This window comes from Oncorhynchus clarkii, chromosome 16 (genome assembly GCF_045791955.1).
Source record: "Oncorhynchus clarkii lewisi isolate Uvic-CL-2024 chromosome 16, UVic_Ocla_1.0, whole genome shotgun sequence".
In the NCBI taxonomy this organism is placed as follows: domain Eukaryota; kingdom Metazoa; phylum Chordata; class Actinopteri; order Salmoniformes; family Salmonidae; genus Oncorhynchus; species Oncorhynchus clarkii.
Window position 1 is genome coordinate 30,194,498 of NC_092162.1, and position 21,175 is coordinate 30,215,672.

The following is a 21,175-nucleotide window of genomic DNA, read 5'->3' on the forward strand; positions in this document are numbered from 1 at the left end:
TGATTGTTCCTGTCACTGTGTTTGTTGTCACAGGATAGGACTGTTTTGCGTTTTCACATTTCTTGTTTTTGTTAGTTTGTTCATGTGTAGTGATTTATTAAAACATGAATAACCACCACGCTGCGCTTTGGTCCGCTTCTCTTCCTCCTACAGACGAACGCCCTTACAGAATCACCCACCGCAACAGGACCAAGCGGCGTGGTAACGGGCAACAGCGGCACAAGGAGGAATGGACTTGGGATGATGTGTTGGACGGCAAGGGTTGCTACACATGGGAGGAGATCCTGGCGGGAAAGGATCGCCTTCCATGGGAACAGGTGGAGGCAGCGAGGAGAGCAGAGGCAGCCGGAGAGAGGAGCCGGCGATATGAGGGAACACGGTTGGCAAGGAAGCCCGGGAGTCAGCCCCAAAAATTTCTTGGGGGGGGGCTAACAGGGAGTATGGCTACGCCAGGTAGGAGACCTGAGCCAACTTCCTGTGGTTACCGGGGGGCTAGAGAGACCGGGCAGGCACCGTGTTATGCTGTGGAGCGCACGGTGTCCCCAGTGCGGGTGCACAGCCCGGTGCGGTACATTCCAGCTCCGCGTATCGGCCGGGCTAGAGTGGGCATCGAGCCAAGTGCCATGAAGCCGGCTCTACGCATCTGGTCTCCAGTGCGTCTCCTTGGGCCGGCTTACATGGCACCAGCCTTGCGCACGGTGTCCCCGGTTCGCCTGCATAGCCCAGTGCGGGCTATTCCACCTCGCCGCACTGGCAGGGCAACCGGGACCATTCAACCGGGTAAGGTTGGGCAGGCTCGGTGCTCAAGAGCTCCAGTGCGCCTGCACGGCCCGGTCTATCCATCACCACCTCCACGCACCAGCCCTCCGGTGGCAGCTCCCCGTACCAGGCTGTCTCTCCGGCCCATCCTTGCAGGGGCTCTCTCCTCTCCAGCGCTGCCGGAGTCTCCCGCCTCTCCGGCGCTACCAGAGCCTTCCTCCTCTCCAGCGCTGCCGGAGTCTCCCGCCTGTCCGGCGCCGCTGCCGGAGCCTCCCGCCTGTCCGGCGCCGCTGCCGGAGCCTCCCGCCTGTCCGGCGCCGCTGCCGGAGTCTCCCGCCTGTCCGGCGCCGCTGCCGGAGTCTCCCGCCTGTCCGGCGCCGCTGCCGGAGTCTCCCGCCTGTCCGGCGCCGCTGCCGGAGTCTCCCGCCTGTCCGGCGCCGCTGCCGGAGTCTCCCGCCTGTCCGGCGCCGCTGCCGGAGTCTCCCGCCTGTCCGGCGCCTCTGCCGGAGTCTCCCGCCTGTCCGGCGCCTCTGCCGGAGCCTCCCGCCTGTCCGGCGCCTCTGCCGGAGCCTCCCGCCTGTCCGGCGCCTCTGCCGGAGCCTCCCGCCTGTCCGGCGCCTCTGCCGGAGCCTCCCGCCTGTCCGGCGCCTCTGCCGGAGCCTCCCGCCTGTCCGGCGCCTCTGCCGGAGCCTCCCGCCTGTCCGGCGCCGCTGCCGGAGTCTCCCGCCTCTCCGGCGCTACCAGGGCCTTCCTCTTCTCCAGCGTTGCCGGAGCTTCCCGTCTGCCCAGCGCCAGCTGAGCTTCCCGTCTGCCCAGCGCCAGCTGAGCTTCCCGTCTGCCCAGCACCAGCTGAGCCTCCCGTCTGCCCGGCGCCGCCAACGCCGCCCGTCTGCCCAGCGCCGCCAGTGCCGCCCGTCTGCCAGGAGCCGCCAGTGCCGCCCGTCTGCCAGGAGCCGCCAGTGCCGCCCGTCTGCCAGGGGCCGCCAGTGCCGCCCGTCTGCCAGGAGCCGCCAGTGCCGCCCGTCTGCCAGGGGCCGCCAGTGCCGCCCGTCAGCCAGGGGCCGCCAGTGCCGCCCGTCAGCCAGGGGCCGCCAGTGCCGCCCGTCAGCCAGGGGCCGCCAGTGCCGCCAGTCAGCCAGGGGCCGCCAGTGCCGCCAGTCAGCCAGGGGCCGCCAGTGCCGCCAGTCAGCCAGGGGCCGCCAGTGCCGCCAGTCAGCCAGGGGCCGCCAGTGCCGCCAGTCAGCCAGGGGCCGCCAGTGCCGCCAGTCAGCCAGGGGCCGCCAGTGCCGCCAGTAAGCCAGGGGCCGCCAGTGCAGCTGCCCCTCTGTCCAGAGCAGCTGTCGCCCCTCTGTCCAGAGCAGCTGTCCCTCTGTCCCGAGCAGCTGCCATCGCCCCTCTGTCCCGAGCAGCTGCCATCGCCCCTCTGTCCCGAGCTGCTGCCATCGCCCCTCTGTCCCGAGCTGCTGCCATCGCCCCTCTGTCCCGAGCTGCTATCGCCCCTCTGTCCCGAGCTGCTATCGCCCCTCTGTCCCGAGCAGTTGTCCCTCTGTCCCGAGCAGCTGCTTCACCTCTGTCCCGAGCTGCCCCTCTGTCCCGAGCAGCCCCTCTGTCCAGTGGGGTCATTGAGAGGGGTGGTCATGGTGAGTAAGCCAGGGAGGCGGACAATAAGGCGGACTAAGACAATGGTGAAGTGGGGTCCGCGTCCCGCGCCAGAGCCGCCACCGCGGACAGACGCCCACCCAGACCCTCCCCTATAGGTCAAGGTTTTGCGGCCGGAGTCCGCACCTTTGGGGGGGGGGTACTGTCACGTTCTGACCTCTATTTCTGTTGTTTTGTATTTATTTAGTATGGTCAGGGCGTGAGTTGGGTGGGCAGTCTATGTTTGTTTTTCTATGTTTTGGGGCATTTCTATGTTTTCGGCCTAGTATGGTTCTCAATCAGAGGCAGGTGTCATTAGTTGTCTCTGATTGAGAATCATACTTAGGTAGCCTGGGTTTCACTGTGTGTTTGTGGGTGATTGTTCCTGTCACTGTGTTTGTTGTCACAGGATAGGACTGTTTTGCGTTTTCACATTTCTTGTTTTTGTTAGTTTGTTCATGTGTAGTGATTTATTAAAACATGAATAACCACCACGCTGCGCTTTGGTCCGCTTCTCTTCCTCCTACAGACGAACGCCCTTACACTAGGTCCTCTGAGGCCGTGGAGAGATTCTAATTGTGGTTTTAAGAGAACATGAATCATCAGCATACATTGACACTAGTTTTTAAGACACATATTTCTAATCCCTTAATATTATTGTTTGATCTAATTTTATCAGCTAACACTTCGATGGCAATAATAAATAGATATGCCAATAGTGGACAACCTTGTTTTCCATCTCTAGATAGTTTAAAACTTTCTGAGATGTAGCCATTATTTACTATTTTACACCTAGGGTTAATATACATAATTTCAACCCATTTTATAAGAGATTCCCCCAAAATTAAAATATTCTAGGCATTTATATATAAACTCCAGTCGTACTTTATCAAAAGCCTTTTTAAAATCAGCTATGTAAACCAGGCCTGGTGTCCCCAATATTTCATAGTATTCTATTGTTTCCAGGACTTGTCTTATATTATCTCCAATGTATCGTCCATGTAAAAAACTGTCTGATTAGGATGAATAATATCTGACAATGCTTTATTAATTCTATGCGCCAAACATTTTGCTAGGATTTTTGCATCACAACACTGAAGTGTAAGAGGTCTCCAATTTTTTTTAAATGGACTGGATCTTTATATATAGCATTTGGGTCCTGTTTCAGTAATAATGATATCAGAGCTTGTCTGATAATCTACCATTTATATAGGAGTGGCTAAAACATGTTATTAATGGTCCTCTGAGTATATCAAAACATTTTTGTATACTTCCACTGGTATGCCATCCATCCCTGGAGTTTTCCCATCCTTAAAGGCCCCAATTGCATCAATAAATTCCTCTGTCATTTGGCCTTCACATGAGTCTTTCTGTACAGATGTTAATTTTACATTATTATTAGGAACAAAATCCATACAATTCATTTTAGTTAGTGGAGATGGAGGAGACTGAAACAAAAATATATTCTTAAAGTACTTCCTCTTTCAAAATATCATTCAGTGAATCATGCGTGACTCCATTTGTAACAAGTTTGAATACATTTTCTTCGGTAGCATTTCTAAATTGAAGATTGAAAAATAAGTTTAATTTTCGTCAACAGGTTTATATAGTTGTGAAAGAAGGGAGTGTTTCATAGTTTACAACCAATGTCTGTTCACTTGGGCGGGGCCTCTGAGTGAGCAGAGTTTACGCTATGACAACCAATTCTCTCCTTTAGAAGCGAAAACTACATTTCATCTTTTCACAAATAGTTTAATATTAAACATTTAAATTTCCCAACATTTCCATGTGAATCTGATAACTAGAATGTGTAGACTTTCCCAGATACAGTTTGTCGTCCTATCATCAGTAATAATGTCTCAGACGCCAACTGATCTGACATCATATTCATTAAGTACCAAAGCATATTTCCAACCGGTTGGATTACTGAAATATGGTTCCGGCGGTGGATATTTATGGGGGTCATAAACCTCCCCCAATAGGCCAACGTCATGACACCCCTTTTGAATTTCTTTACCCACCCCCAGTCCATTTTCCACAAAACTTAATCTAAAATTGTTGAATGGGTTTCCTGTAAACAATATATATTATATTCCTTCTCTTTGAGCCAGGTAAATACTGATCGCCTTTTCTTATTATCTGCTAGGCCATTACAATTGTAACTGGCTATACTTATTTCACCACTTACCATTATGAGACACAATTTTCAATTTTATTTATCAAAATATATGTTTGTAAACGTATCATTAAAAAGTAACATGATTGAGTGTCTATGATATTTGCATTGCTACTAAGTAAATTAGTGGTCCCCACTATTCCACCTTCTAAAAGCCCTCCTCATCCTGAGGTGGGTTGTCATCCCAATGCCCGGCATACACCCCCCCCCCCCCCCCCCCACCACCCCGTATCCCATAGCCCTGAAAAGACTGGGATCCATCCTTCTGCCATTTACAGAACAGAATTAGATCAAATGCCAAATGCATTTCCATCTCCCTCACCTCGATTTGTATTATATATAGCCATAAAAATATATATATTTTAAGAATCTTGTTTCTTATTTTGCATAATTTGCTATTCATATTTGTAGTAATGTAGACCATTTATGGAAAGGATTTTACCTCTCACCAGTCTCGCCATTATCAAAATTACATTATCACAAGCAATTATTATATTAGCAAACAATTGTTGTGAATCATCCTTTATTGTCCCTAACATATTTTACTCCTTCGCAACAGTTGTGGGATACACACATACACACTTAACCCTTTCCCCCCACACAACCATAGGCTCACATTCTCAACAGTTGCACCATCCCAGAGCCCAACTCAAGAAAGGTCTCGATTTACAGTTGCAGCAAGTAAGGCTTCTCTCAGAACGGTGATCTCCTTTTTAAGTTCATTCATTCACATTCACCGCCGATATAGAATATTACGTTTTTATCTTGAGGTGCTCTACATAACTTTGTTCAGTCCGCCAATACCTTTCTCAGTCCCGCCTCCTCCTCTCTCTCCTCTCACATGATGAATGTTAGGTGATTGGTTTACCTCCAGCACTTTGCCTGTGATAAACTGCTGGCATGCCTCGCACTGGACCCCAAAATGGATCTGGTAGTCCTTCTCACAATAGGGTGCGCCATCCCTGAGCAAAGAGATAGGAGAATACAGAAAGACTGCATTAGAATAGGATAAAATAGAATAGTATATTTCACTGTGTCTGCAAGTATGTTGTGTGTATAAAATAATAGAATAGTGGGTTTTACTTTGTCTGCAAGTACACTGTGTATTTCATTATGTGTGTAAGCATTTCATGTGTATAATAGTTGTTAGACTTACTTGCTGATGTACTCCCCAGTGAGGACTTTTTGACAGGCCTTACACTTAAAGCAGCCCAGGTGCCACTGTCTCTCCAGTGCTAAGAGAGCCTGACCATTCTTAATGTCTCTACCACAGCCCGTACAGCCTGTAAAACACACACACGCACAAACAATAGTTTTCATCTATTCAAAACCTATACGCTAGATGGTGGCAGAGGGTCAACAGCCATGGCTTATTAATGGGTGTTTCAATCTTCCGTTAAGGTATATTTAAGTGATAATGCTGAGAAGCCTGTGTTTGTTGGATATATTGGCACCAAAGCCCATCTCATTCCAAACAGACGAGAACGGTCTAAGGGTATGTTGTTCATAGCCTGTTTGTGTTATTTCTAAGTTCACTTGTAATTAGGCTACTGGAAAACAATATTATAACAATGACTTCGTCTCGGGCCTAACACCCATGCCAATATATCCAACAAACACCGGCTTCTCGGGCATTATCGGGCATTATCACTTAATTACCAAAAGCTTATCCAGGCGATCTACAAAGAAATAAATCACCTCTTCCTAAGCTCCCAGTCATGTCATAGGATCCCAGTGTCATCCCATGACATGTGTGATGACACACTGAGTATAAAGAGCTTGAAATGATGACATGAGGAGAATCAGCACCCTTATTTATGGATACCCCTGTATATAAGCTAACTGGCAACACAGAGAGAAACCAGGGTCGTGTTCATTTGACACCTAACAGAAGAAAACAAACAAACAGGAAATCACTGCCTGGACTTGGTACACTCAGCTCTTTTTAAAGTTCCAATGCAGCCTTTTTTAATCTCAATATCAAATCATTGCTGTGTAACAATTCGCGTTATGCATGCCCACTAGCCTATGTATTTCGGCAAAAATTACAGCTAGCCCTTGATTACCAGTATTACGCACTCATCATCTTTGATACAATAGCTAGCTAGCAAGCAGGAAAAGCTTAAATTGTCAGCCAAACAAATCTTATATTTTTATTAGTACCGTTTGTTATATATTTTTGTTCCATTATAGCCTAACCTCAAATTAGTTCAAGCAAGGTTTTTTACAATTTTACGACATGAAGGTAGCAGTACAGCTGAGCATTGCTGTGTCCCACTGTGTGCGACTTCCTCCAAGATATATGTTGAGCTTTCACACCTGCACTGGAAAATTTGATGTGAGATTCAACATCACCTCCCATACAAGGGTCTGCAGCTGCCACTTCCAAAGTGATGACTTTATCGAGCCTTTAACCCCCACTGGACGTTGGCTACTCAGGAAGGGAGCTCTCCCCACCCTGTTCCAGTGGAATGACTATTAAGTTACAGTGCCAAGACCTGGGGTATGGCAAAGGAGAGAACAACCAACTTATGAGCTGGCTCAGGTGGATGAATGACTTCCTCCACCTGTATCATGATTATTGTTCAGCTGCTGACCTGGCACTGGAGCAAGGCAAAGATCTTCATAAGGAGGTAGAGAAACTGAGGAGACATTAAGGACACAAATTAAGTAAAAACCAACATAAATAAATACTTTGTTTAATAAAGGCTTTAAAATGTTTGCACAAAAGTATTGCCTTGATCTTTGTTGTAGGTAACAATAATATTTTCTTTTCTCATCATTCCTTAATTTATCTAAATTTGTCTGGTGTTATTTTGTTGCCCTGGTGGCAGTAAAAGGATCTTGTGTCTTACGCCTCGATCACACCGACAGTGTCATTGCGTTTTGGAACACCAGAAGTACATTCATTTCCAATGGAACACTGTGTTTGCTTTGCAGCATTGCGTTGCAGTGTGTTCTGTGTGGTGCATACTGTACGTTGGATTTGTACAGTATGCATCAAATTGTGTGCGTCGATGAGTTGACAGAAATGGTAGCAGAATGTGAATGTTGAACTTTTGTGGTACACATATCCAGGTGATGCTGAGTACCATTTTGCGCAATGATGCTGTAGGTGTTATTGACGCGTTATATACTCCTGGGTAGTACTTCCCTCTGGAGGCAGTAATAGCACCTAGGATTAGATATAAATTACGTCATTCTTCTCATTCATCATATTTCCCACTTCTGACATATACACTCACAGGCGAGTTTCTTAGGTACACCACCCCGTTCACGAAAATGCATCGCATGACAACAAGTTCAGTTTACTTGAGTGGCCTACACAGTCCCAAACCTCAACCCAATAGAGCATCTTTCGGATGACAGAACGGGCTGTTATCAGCGTGAATGTACCACCGTCCAATCTGAACCAACATCCCTGTGGAACATTTCCGACACCTTGTAGAATGACCCAGTACTATATGGGTGTACCTAATAAACTGAGTATAGGTTTGCGAAGTATGCCCACCTAATGGCCTCCCGGAAGCTCATCGAACCGGCATCCCATAACATGGTACGTGTGACCATAGCAAGGGCAGCTGCAAAGAGGAATGAGGTCACACTACTTGAATTTACTATTTACCAGGAAATGCAGTGGTAATCATCAAAGCTACAACTGACCTTAGACAAACACAGAAGGGCTAAATGCCACTTTGACAAGCTTGATGCTACTTGAATCTACTTTAAGCCATTAAACCAATCATGATAATGAATCTTTTAGGGAGGGAAGATACATCATAAACCTATAACAGTGAATCATTTCTGCCCTCTGGAGGGTTGATCATTTTAGTTATAATTTAGCATTTTCATGCATCATAATCCTTTTTTTTTCATAATCCTTTTTTTCTGCAGTCCATATACATGTTTTCCTTTTCATGACCTATCTTTCACTGAGTCTGAAGTAGAGGGATCCAGCCCACAGATTCAACATCCACCAGTCGACTGTGAGATGCATCGTAACAACATGGGGCGACTTTCTTTACACAATTCTTGGGTCAGTGTGTATCTGGATGTCCAAGGAAGCAGTCAAGGCTCACCTGCGAGAGGAATTTAAGGAATACACAGACACACGTGGTGATTAGCAACACAACTCTGTGTAGTCTAACACGATCTTCTCTCCTGCTTCAGAATGAAGTCCCACTGCACTTTCAAGGTGATGATTGGCATGGCACCACATAGTATAGGGCTGCAACAAAGGTGTTTGCACTGAGGTTCTGTAAGTGACAAGGAGATCCTGAAGCAGTCGGGTATCGTGCCTGTGCTGAAAGCAGAGATAATAATCGTGGACGACTGTGTGCCCTGCAAGGTCCTACGACCGGATTTCCTCTCAGAGGGTACAGATGCCAGCAGCAGAAGTCAAGGAGACGCAAGCCATTGCTCAGATGAGGGTCCATGTGGAGCGACTGATTCGCAGAGTGAATGAGGACAAGCTGTTTGACATGGTCATCCCTCTCTCCATCACTGGGCGCATCAACCAGCTCTACACCGTTGCCTGCCTCCTCGTCAACTACCGGAATGGGCCCTAGGTCAAAGCACTGGCAAAGGACTAGTGATGCTGTCAATTTCCGTACAATTAGACTGGTAACTGATTGCCCTGTTTTTGCCTCTGATTCAAGATAACGGTGCATTCGGAAAGCATTCAGACCCCTTCACTTACTTCATTTTGTTACATTTTTTTATTATTTTTATTTCACCTTATTTAACCAGGTAGGCTAGTTGAGAACAAGTTCTCATTTGCAACTGCAACCTGGCCAAGAAAAAGCAAAGCAGTTTGAAACATACAACAACAGTTACACATGGAATAAACAAAAATACAGTCAATAATAGAGTTGAAAAAGTATATATACAGTGTGTGCAAATGAGGCAATAGATAGGCCATGGTGGTGAAGTAATTACAATATACCAATTAAACAATGGAGTGATAGATGTGCAGAATATGAATGTGCAAGTAGAGATAATGGGGTGGAAAGGAGCAAGATAGATAGATAAATCAATACAGTATGGGGATGAGGTAGTTGGATGGGCTATGTACAGGTGCAGTGATCTGCGAGATGCTCTGACAGCTAGTGCTTAAAGCTAGTGAGGGAGATATGAGTCTCCAGCTTCAGTGATTTTTGCAGTTCATTCCAGTCATTGGCCGCAGAGAACTGGAAGGAAAGGCGGCCAAAGTAGGAATTGGCTTTCGGGGTGACCAGTGAGATAGACCTGCTGGAGTGCGTGCTACGGGTGGATCCTGCTATGGTGACCAGTGAGCTGAGATAAGGTGGGGCTTTACCCAGCAGAAACTTGTAGATGACCTGGAGCCAGTGGGTTTGGTGACGAGTATGAAGCGATGGCCAGCCAACGAGAGAGTACAGGTTAGTGGTGGGTAGTATATGGGGCTTTGGTGACAAAAAGGGTGGCACTGTGATAGACTGCATCCAATTTGCTGAGTAGAGTGTTGGAGGCTATTTTGTAAATAACATCGCTGAAGTTGAGGATCGGTAGGATGGTCAGTTTTACAAGGGTATTTTTGGCAGCATGAGTAAAGGATGCTTTGTTGTGAAATAAGAAGTTGTTTCTAGATTTAATTTTGGATTGGAGATGCTTAATGTGAGTCTGGAAGGAGAGTTTACAATCTAACCAGACATCTAGGTATTTGTAGTTGTCCAGAATAGTGATGCTGGATGGGCGGGCAGGTGCTGGCAGAGATCGGTTGAAGAGCATGCATTTAGTTTTACTTGCATTTAAGATTAGTAGGAGGCCACGGAAGGAGAGCTGTATGGCATTGACTCTCGTCTGGAGGTTAGTTAACACAGTGTCCAAAAGAGGGCCAGAAGTATACAGAATGTTGTTGTCTGCGTAGAGGTGGATCAGAGAATCACCAGCAGCAAGGGCGAGATCATTGATGTATACAGAGAAGAGAGTCTGCCTGAGAATTGAACCCCGTGGCACTCCCATAGAGACTGCCAGAGGTCCGGACAACAGGCCCTCTGATTTGACACACTGAACTCTGTTTGAGAAGTAGTTGGTGAACCAGGCGAGGCAGTCATTTGAGAAACCAAGGCTGTTGAGTCTGCCGATAAGAATGTGGCGATTGACAGAGTCGAAAGCCTTGGCCAGGTCGAAGAATATGGCTGCACAGTAATGCCTCTTATCGATTGCGGTTATGATATCGTTTAGGACCTTGAGCGTGGCTAAGGCGCACCCATGACCAGCACTGAAACCAGATTGCATAGCGGAGAAAGTACAGTTGGATTCTAAATGGTCGGTAATCTGTTTGTTAATTTGGCTTTCGGAGACCTTAGGTTAGGTTAGGACATACTGTATAGGTCTGTAGCAGTTTGGGTCTAGAGTGCCTCCACATTTGAAGAGGGGGATGATCGCGGCAGCTTTCCAATCTGGGAATCTCAGACGATATGAAAGAGGCTAGTAATAGGGGTTGCAACAATTTCGGCAGATAATTTTAGAAAGAGAGGGTCCAGATTGTCTAGCTCGGCTGATTTGTAGGGGTCCAGATTTTGCAGCTCTTTCAGAACATTAGCTATCTGGATTTGGGTGAAGGAGAAATGGGGGAGGCTTGGGCGAGTTGCTGTGGGGAGTGCAGGGCAGTTGACCGGGGTAGGGTTAGCCACATTACAGCCTTATTCTAAAATTTAGTAAATTGTTGTTTTTTTTCTAATTAATCTACACACACTATCCCATAATGACAAAGCAAAAACAGGTTTTTGGAAATGTTTGCAAATTTATAAAAAAATTAAAAACAAATAGCGTTCAAAAGTTTGGGGTCACTTTGGGTCCTTGTTTTTGAAAGAACAGCAGATTTTTGTCAATTTAAAATAACATCAAATTGATCAGAAATACAGCTTACAGATGGTAGGCAATTAATGTCACAGTTATGAAAATTCAGGACACTAAAGAGGCCTTTCTACTGACTCTGAAAAACACCAGAGAAAGATGCCCAGGGTCCCTGCTTATCTGTGTGAACCTGCCTTGGGCATGCTGCAAGGAGGCATGAGGACTGCAGATGTGGCCAGTGCAATAAATTGCAATGTCCATACTGTGAGAAGCCTAAGATAGCCCTACAGTGAGACAGGACGGACAGCTGATCATCCTCGCAGTGGCAGACCACGTGTAACAACACCTGCACAGGATCGGTACATCCTAACATCACACCTGCGGGATAGGTACAGGATGACAACAACTGCCCGATTTACACCAGGAACGCACAATCCCTCCATCAGTGCTCAGACTGGACTTGTAGGCCTGTTGTAAGGCATGTCCTCACCAGACATCATTGGCAGCAACGTTGCTTATGGGCACAAACCCAATGTCGCTGGACCAGACAGGACTGGCAAAAAGTGCTCTTCACTGGCGGGTCGGACTGAGGTTATTGTCATAGCTTGCAATCTCAAAACTGTGCTTTACAGGGAAGACATCCTCCTCCCTCATGTGGTACACTTCCTGCAGGCTCATCCTGACATGACCCTCCAGCATGACAATGCCATCAGCCATTCTGTGTGTGATTTCCTGTAAGACAGGAATGTCAGTGTTCTGCCATGGCCAGCGAAGAGCCCAGATCTCAATCCCATTGATCATGTCTGGGACCTGTTGGATCGGAGGTTGAGTGCTAGAGGCATTCCCCCCAGAAATGTCCGGGAACTTGCAAGGTGCCTTGGTGGAAGAGTGGGGTAAAATCTCACAGCAAGAACTGGAAAATCTGGTGCTGTCCATGAGGAGGAGATACACTGCAGTACTGATTGCAGCTGGTGTCCACAACAGATACTGACCTTCTTTTGATTTTGACCCCCCCCCCCTTTGTTCAGGGACACATTATTCAATTTCTGTTAGTCACATGTCTGTGGAACTTGTTCAGTTTGTTTCAAGTTGTTGAATCTTATGTTCATACAAATATTTACACGTGTTGATGAAAATGAACACAGTTGACAGTGAGAGGACGTTTCTTTTTTTGAGTTTAGTTGAATATCTGGGGTATCAGCATTTGTGGGTTCGATTACATGCTCAAAATGGCCAGAAACAAAGATCTTTCTTCTGAAACTCGTCAGTCCATTCTTGTTCTGAGAAATGAAGGATATTCCATGCGAAAAATTGCCAAGAAACTGAAGATCTCATACAATGCTTTGTACTACTCCCTTCACAGAACACCGCAGACTGGCTCTAACCAGAATAGAAAGAGGAGTAGGAGGCCCCGGTGCACAACTGAGTAAGAGGACAAGTACATTAGAGTGTCTAGTTTGAGAAACAGACGCCTCACAAGTCCTCAACTAGCAGCTTCATTAAACGGTACCCGCAAAACACCAGTCTCAATGTCAAATGTGAAGAGGCGACTCCGGGATGCTGGCCTTCTAGGCAGAGTTCCTCTGTCCAGTGTCTGTTCTTTTGCCCATCTTATTTTTTTTTTTATTGGCCAGTCTGTTATGGCTTTTTCTTTGCAACTCTGCCTAGAAGGCCAGCATGTTCCAAGTCTACAGCCTGTGTTTAACAGCTACCTTCAGACCCTCTCTTCAAAATAAATTGCATTATGTTGGCCTGCACTCAACTATTTTGTCCAGTGTTCTCACTAACAAACCAACATGTTTCCCCAAAATATTGCTGTACTTATTACTGAATACTTTATATTGGTTACTAGTATTTTACAGAGTTCTGGTGGTTATCACAGACAATGGGTTACACACATCATATGAACTCAAATAAATTGTTTGGTACATTTTTTTTAGTATTTGAGTTTAAATATTAGTTCAATGTAACTACAGTACTGTAAGTATAGTGGAGACAGAGGCTACTTACAGTTGGAGTCGATGAGGTCTTTGCCAGGTCCTGGGGACGTGGGCTGGACACAGTACTGACACAGACAGTCTTTGCCATTGAAGGTGACCCTATCCCCAGCAGGAAATGGTCGTCTGTGGGAGAGACAGAAAGATACATGGACTAATGATCAGACACCAGACGGATATAGACAGATGTGTAGCACGGGTCACATTAGGGTACATCAGTTTGGGAATATTCAGTGTATTGATTAACAGTGTATGATGAGGTGAATGTGTGTCAGCATTGTTGGAGTGAGCAGATTAACCCATTTGAAGACCAACGCAATCAATGCAGACGAGGATGCAGGCAGGATGATAAGAGTAAAATGAATGTGAACAATAAGAGTAATGAGATGGATAATGAGTAATTCTGCTAGCTCTTGACCAGGGCTCCTTTGAAAAGGAGATTCTTACTTGCAGATGGTGCAGACAAAGCAGGCAGGGTGGTAAGTCTTGCCTAGGGCAGTGACCACCTCTCCCTCCACAAAGTCCCTACAGCCGTTGCAGCGTGTACCGTGCATTCGCTGGTAGTCCAGGGTACACAGGTAGTCTCCATTTTTCATGAAGAAGCCTCCGTGAGCCAGGTCACAGCCGCACACTGCAGGGACGCAACAGAAGTCAGTAAGTCATGCTATTCATCTATCCTCCTTGCATCCATATATATATATATATATATATCTATCTATATCGCCGTTGTAAATGAGAACTTGTTCTCAACTGGCCTACCTGGTTAAATAAAGGTGAACAAAAAAAAATATCCATCCAATCATCTGTGGTAGAAATACAACATTATGTTAAGCACATTACTTTTATATTAGAATGTATTCCTATTTCCATTCTCACTGCCTTTTTCTGAGATGAGCCTCTGAGGTTTAACACTAACAGTCGATATATGATGGTTTGGTGAGAAGACATGAGCAGTGTCTGTGAAATTATGATCTGTCTGCCAGAGTGAGGAGAACCCTCCCTCTAGGTTATTAATGAATACTGGACTTCATAAATTTAAGGGAAGGACCTAGTGTCCCATGTTGTATTAGTAGTTTTGGATATACAAGTAGTAAATGACCTAGAGATGGATATTTGGCACCATGTAAATATCTTGTAAATATGAGCACACAATGTACCTGTGTATAATTTCACATATGTTTTTTGTTACGAGGACTGAGGATGACTATAAAGAGTTGTTTCCGAACCCTGCTTATTTGGGCTTTAACGGTCACCCAATGGTGTAGAGTAACGCTCCATTACTGCACTAATTATTCATAAAGTTTGATGGTTTTGAGGAAATCTGAAAATCCATTTGTTGATCTTCCATGTGTACGACTGCAGGAATGTGTGTTTGTGTCTCCATTTGACAAAGGGTATGACAACAAAACAATCCAAAAAATAAAATGCCAACACCTCTGTGGATATGTAAGGTTAAGTATTTGTTGTATTTCCAGAGACAAGAACAATATCTTCCACCTTCAAATAAATCAATTATTAAGATGCCCCCTCCTGGGGTCTTCCCCTATTGGATTGCTAGCACTGCTGTATTTTGCACTTGTAAATAATGTATTATTTTTACACATGTATGTCTTGGGATGTACACTAGTGTCTATTAATAACAAACTGTTGTAGCCCTTTCCTGCAGTCAATGACCAAATACACCCTCTTCTGTTATTTATATTTTTAATTATTTCATAATTAATAAAGCTTATTTAAAAAAAACTGACAAATTCAGTGTTTCTATGTCGAACTGTTTTGCTATATTTCAGTCTTCTGTGATGTATATAAAGTGTAAAATTGTGATGCTAATAAAAAACGTAATACATTTCAACTACAGTGGGGAGAACAAGTTTTTTATACACTGCCGATTTTGCAGGTTTTCCTACTTACACAAGTATGTAGAGGTCTGTCATTTTTATCATAGGTACACTTCAACTGTGAGAGACGGAATCTAAAACAAAAATCCAGAAAATCACATTGTATGATTTTTAAGGTGTAGTAAACAAAGAAAAAATAATTATTAAGAGGGAAAACCATGGGTGGAGTAGGCATTGTGGTGCTCATGTCATTTTCCTTTCATTATACTCTGAAAGTGATTACACAACATTATTATACGCCAGCAGAGGGCCTGTGCTACTTCTCCCCACATCCTATTCATCCACCTCGGTGGAAACGACTTGGAATACAGCAAGGTGAATTTAATGGTGGTCATCCAAATGTTTTCCGGGACAACGGTGGTTCCGTAGGGGTGGAGTGCATCTGACAGATGAGGGCAATGCTCTCCTCTGTAGCAGCAAGATGGAGAAGGGTGTAATTGCAGCCCACAATTCAGGGCATTCTTGCATGTGGAATGCCCACATTCCTGCACCCGAGGAACCCCTCTTCATACTTCTATTGATCCATTTTTACGTTCGGACTTTTTAAGCTAGTTACACAGGCAGGAGCACTCCAGTGCAATAGGTGGCGGTAATGCACCATAACGTTGGATACCAACCTCCTTTAAACCCCATAGAAGAAGAGGTGGGGGCAACAACGCCGGTAGGTGGCTAGCTAGCTAGGACAACGGTAGTCCTTACTGGCTCACCTTAGTTGGCTAGCTAACTGGCAATAGTAGCCAAGGATGTTAGCCATCTTATTTGTGCTTATTACACACAGGTGTCAAGTGTCAAGGCCAACAGTTTACACAGATGACTTCATCCATGTGAAAAACCTTCCATAGCAAAATATAGCTAGATTCCTTTCCTTGTAGTTTGCCTCTAATCCAACTGGTGTTAGCTGGGAACTAGCACTGTTGCTGTGCAACCCAAGTGCTTTGTTCCAGTTTTAGAACTCTTGAGATTCAGCTGAAAATATGTTAGCATTGTCAGAAATGCTACGAAAATGTAGCACATCATTGGTTCTCAATGGACGGAAATGTGAGATCGATAAATTAATAATGTAATAAAAACTGTTGCACCTACAAACGTATTCAGTCCAAATGGATCCAAGTCTAATTGTTACCTTATGGACGCTGTAGCCTCGTTTTAATCCGCCGTCTAGAATTTGAGCTAAGTTTGTGCAAAAAATTGTCTGACGACTCTAATGCTAATGACCCTGTCAAAAAATACAGTATAGTGGTTCTCGGTAACTTCTGAACTGATCATGACGAGAGGTGGGGAGTGTGTTGTGTGGGTTATCGTCATTGGAGACGACATTGTGATGTGACATGATGGCACACAAGAACGGTCAGTGACATCCCGAGTCATTTTAATATTTCTATTTGCTATGGCCTATTTCAATAAATATGGTATACCGAATGTAGTCTAGACAGAGCGGAGAATTCCACCAAAGCAGAGAAAAATGTCCCGTCAGAAAATACATCTCTCGGGCTTATTCGGACACTTCCTAACTTTCTTGTGTTTAGCTGTTTAAAAAACAGAGACTATATACCCTTCTCTCTCCCTTCGAAAGGTTTTGACTATAACTTGGGGCTATATGCTTTCATCGTTTTATCCATCGAACAATGAATTAATCTGGAGTTACATCTCAAAAAGTTGTTTGCATAGCCTAAAAACATAAGGTAGCAAGGGGACTAATAATAAGAGAACAAACAACATCAATAGCCGATAGAAAAATCATTGTGAAGTTTAAGCAGAGTGCAAAATATACAGTGCATTCGGAAAGTATTCAGATCCCTTCACTTTTTCCACATTTTGTTACATTACAGCCTCATTCGAAAATTGATAAGAAAAATATATATTTAATCCATCTACACACAATACCTCAATGACAAAGCGTAGATCCTTTGCCATGAGACTCAATTGAGCTCAGGTGCATCCTGTTTCCTTTGATCATCCTTGAGATGTTTCTACAACTTGATTGGAGTCCACCTGTGGTAAATTCAATTGATTGGATATGCTTTGTAAAGGCACATGCCTGTCTATATAGGCCCCACAGCTGACAATGCATGTCAGAGCAAAAACAAAGCAATGAGCTTGAAGGAATTGTCCGTAGAGCTCTGAGACAGGATTGTGTTGAGGCACAGAACAGGGGAAAGGTACAAAACAAATTCTACAACATTGAAGGTCCAAAAGAACACAGTGGCCTACATTGTTCTTAAATGGAAGCATCATGCTGTGGGGATGTTTTTCAGTGGCACGGACTGGGAGACTAGTCAGGATCGAGGGAAAGATGAACGGAGCAAAGTACAGAGAGATCCTTGATGAAATCCTGCTACAGACTGGCGTGAAGGTTCACCTTCCAACAAGATAATGACTAAGCACACAGCCAAGACAACGCAGGAGTGGGACAAGTCTCTGAATGTCCTTGAGTGGCCCAGCCAGACCTCAGACTTGAACCCGATCGAACATCCCTGGAGAGACCTGAAAATAGCTGCACAGCGACGCTCCCCATCCAACCTGACAGAGCTTGAGAGGATCTGCAGAGAAGAATGGGAGAAACTCCCCAAATACAGGTGTGCCAAGCTTGTAGCATCATAGCTAAGACTAGAGGCTGTAATTGCTGCCAAACGTGCTTCAACAAAGTACTGAGAAAAGGGTCTGAATACTTATGTAAATTAAATTATTTTTTTGCAAAAATTTCTAAAAACCTGTTTTTGCTTTGTTATTATGGGTTATTGTCTGTAGATTGATAAGGAGGGGAAAACAATTTAATCCATTTTGTAATAAGGCTGTAACTTAACAAAATGTGGAAAAAGTGGGGTCTGAATACACTGTACCTTGACATTTGGGGGTCTTTATGCTTTAAACGGGACATCCTGTTTGTGCAGGCCCTTACACTTATTTTTATGGGCCTAATGGTAAAGACATGTAATTTAACACAACACAATCTTTTGTTTTGATTCGTCCAGTTGTAGTGCGCTATTTTGCGCTATAGCTCAACGCTGCTTTTAATTTTCTTAAAAATTAATTGGCGGTTGGCCAATAAGGGGCAATACCATTGTACATAACCACAATGGGACAACGGTTGACATCACCCAACCCTATATTGTACTATGCTACACTGAAAAGAAAGTGTCAATAATCTGAATCCCAATATTGCCCATATGAGGAAAGTTCATTCCAGAACATCAAGGTTCCTTCGCTGACAATTTACAGATATTGCTTATTGTATTTGTAATTCTGCATTCCAATTGGCCTCCATTACTTATTTAGTGCAGTATTTTTGACCAGGTCCCATGTCAATGTAGCCTACATAAACTCATCCTCACTCTGAATTGACTTTCACATACAGCTTAGTTACTTTCAACTAAAGTTAGTTACATTCAACTAGTCAATGTTATTTAGGTAGTCTACGCAAATGAGTATGGACGCTGATCAATGTCTAAATGTGTTGACCTGATATCTCAGTTGAAACGAACACAGCTTGTTTCCAAAGCTAAGCAGGGTACATAGAGGTAGGTATTTGGATGGTAGACTTGTTCTCACTGAAATACAGTACATTATCGCTCATTATCTCTCACTGTTCAGGCAGAAATCATTGGACTGTGGCTTCACATTCTATTTCAAAATACCTCTTTATTTAGGTTGATAGTATGACGTTGTTTCAAACATAGGAGAGAAAAAAGAGGAAACCCACACACTGCTCTTGATAGTATCACTGCTCTTTAATAAGCTTTACGTATCGGCCTCGCAGCCTTCGTCAGAGCTTTATGTTTTATGTATCGGCCATGAGGCCCCTAAATACTGTAAGATCTGGTGCAACCAAGTACCTTCAGAAGTCACATAATTAGTTAAGTCAACCTGTGTGCAATCTAAGTGTCACATGATCTGTCTCATGATCTCAGTATATATACCCCTGTTCTTAAAGGCCGCAGAGTCTGCAACACCACTAAGCAAGGGGCACCATGAAGACCAAGGAGCTCTCCAAACCAGTCATGGACAAAGTTGTGGAGAAGTACAGATCAGGGTTGGGTAAAAAAAATATCCAAAACATTGAACATCCCAAGGATCCATTTTCTAAAAATTGAAAGAATATGGCACCACAACAAACCTGCCAAGAGAAGGCCGCCCACCAAAACTCACAGACCAGGCAAGGAGGGCATTAATCAGAGAGGCAATAAAGAGACCAACGATAACACTGAAGGAGCTGCAAAGCTCCACAGCGGAGATTGGAGTAACTGTCCATAGAACCACTTTAAGCCGTATACTCGACAGAGCTGGGCTTTACGGAAGAAAAAAATAAGCAAATACATTTGGTGTTTGGCCAAAAGGCATGTAGGAGACTCCCCAATCATATGGAAGAAGGTACTCTGGTCAGATGAGACTGAAATTGAGCTTTTTGGCTATCAAGGAAAATTATATGTCTGGCGCAAACCAACAACTCCCCCCAAGACACCATCCCCACAGTGAAGCATAGTGGGGGCAGAATCATGCTATGGGGATGGTTTTCATCAGCAGGGATTGGGAAACTGGTCAGAATTGAAGGAATGATGGATGGCGCTAAATACAGGAAAATTCTTGAGGGGAACCTGTTTGTCTTCCAGAGATTTGAGACTGGGACAGAGCTTCACCTTCCAGCAGGACAATGCCCCTAAGTATATTTCTAAAGCAACACTCGAGTGGTTTAAGGGGAAACATTTAAATCTCTTGGAATGGCCTAGTCAAAGCCCAGACCTCAATCCAATTGAGAAACTGTGGTATGACAAAGATTGCTGTACACCAGCGGAACCCATCCAATTTGAAGGAGCTGGAGCAGTTTGTCTTGAAGAATGGGCAAAAATCCCAGTGACTAGATGTGCCAAGCTTATTGAGACATACCCCTAGAGACTTGCAGCTGTAATTGCTGCAAAAGGTGGCTCTACGAAGTATTGACTTTGGGGGGTGAATAGTTAACCACACTCAAGTTTGCATTGTTTTATTTCTTGTTTGTTCCCCAATAAAACATATTTTGCTTCTTCAATGTGGTAGGCATGTTGTGTAAATGAAATGATACAAACCCCCCAAAAATCTATTTTATTTCCAGGTTGTAAGGCAACAAAATAGGAAAAATGCCAAGGGGGGTGAATACTTTTGCAAGCCACTGTAATTAAATCTAAAATTCAACCACCCACTTGAATTACATTTCTATTTGGAATTTAACACCATTTCAATGGTTACATAGTTCTGATGATTTTGTTGAAATTATATTGATGAAACAACCTGTTAGTCAAGTTAAAGGAAGACTCAGCAAAATGACGTTGCCATAGCAGATATTGAGATGAGTGAGATGCAAGACTTCGCTCAAACACACAGTATCTACGCATGTGCACGGGTTCACTTCAAGCTGTTCACATTGTGATAGCCACTCGACCAAAAACAGCAATGAAGTTGAGCCTCATGCTTTAACGCTCTTAGTTGTTGCGGAAATTTACCTACTACGCTGTTTACTTTCTGCATTTATGCCATATAACTGAATCTAAGTCCATGTATATAAATTGAAGTTTTACCCTAATTTCAATGTTTACAACACTGGTTGAAATTAGATGAAAACAATACTGGTTAATGACTTTTTCAAATCCAATGTATTTACCATGATGATTCCACATCACAATACATTGACAAATTATGTTGAAACAACGTTGATTCAACCTATGTGTGCCCAGTGGGAATTGAGCCTGGGGACGAGGTTATCTCCAACTAGGAGTGTCACAACTGCCACCATTCACTTAATGAATGACAGTTAAACCTCAAGGTACTTATCTTGGACCAGCAGCTCTGCATACTCAAAATAGACTATCTGTGGCTGGGGATTTACCATGGCCTGTTAGTTCTCAGTCAGTCAGCAC

General features: G+C 44.5%; 1 protein-coding gene across 1 annotated transcript in view; it reads right to left on the reverse strand.

The window, feature by feature from the left end:
- The window catches only part of LOC139368305 (actin-binding LIM protein 1-like), a 132,862-nt gene that overhangs the window by 52,527 nt on the left and 59,160 nt on the right, over positions 1-21,175 (reverse strand). Inside the window, exons 3-6 of the mRNA XM_071107054.1 lie at positions 13,837-14,020; positions 13,403-13,515; positions 5,730-5,856; positions 5,442-5,535 (exon numbers count right to left, since the gene is read on the reverse strand). Of these exons, the coding sequence (XP_070963155.1) occupies positions 5,442-5,535; positions 5,730-5,856; positions 13,403-13,515; positions 13,837-14,020 (518 nt within the window). The remainder of the gene's footprint in view (positions 1-5,441; positions 5,536-5,729; positions 5,857-13,402; positions 13,516-13,836; positions 14,021-21,175) is intronic.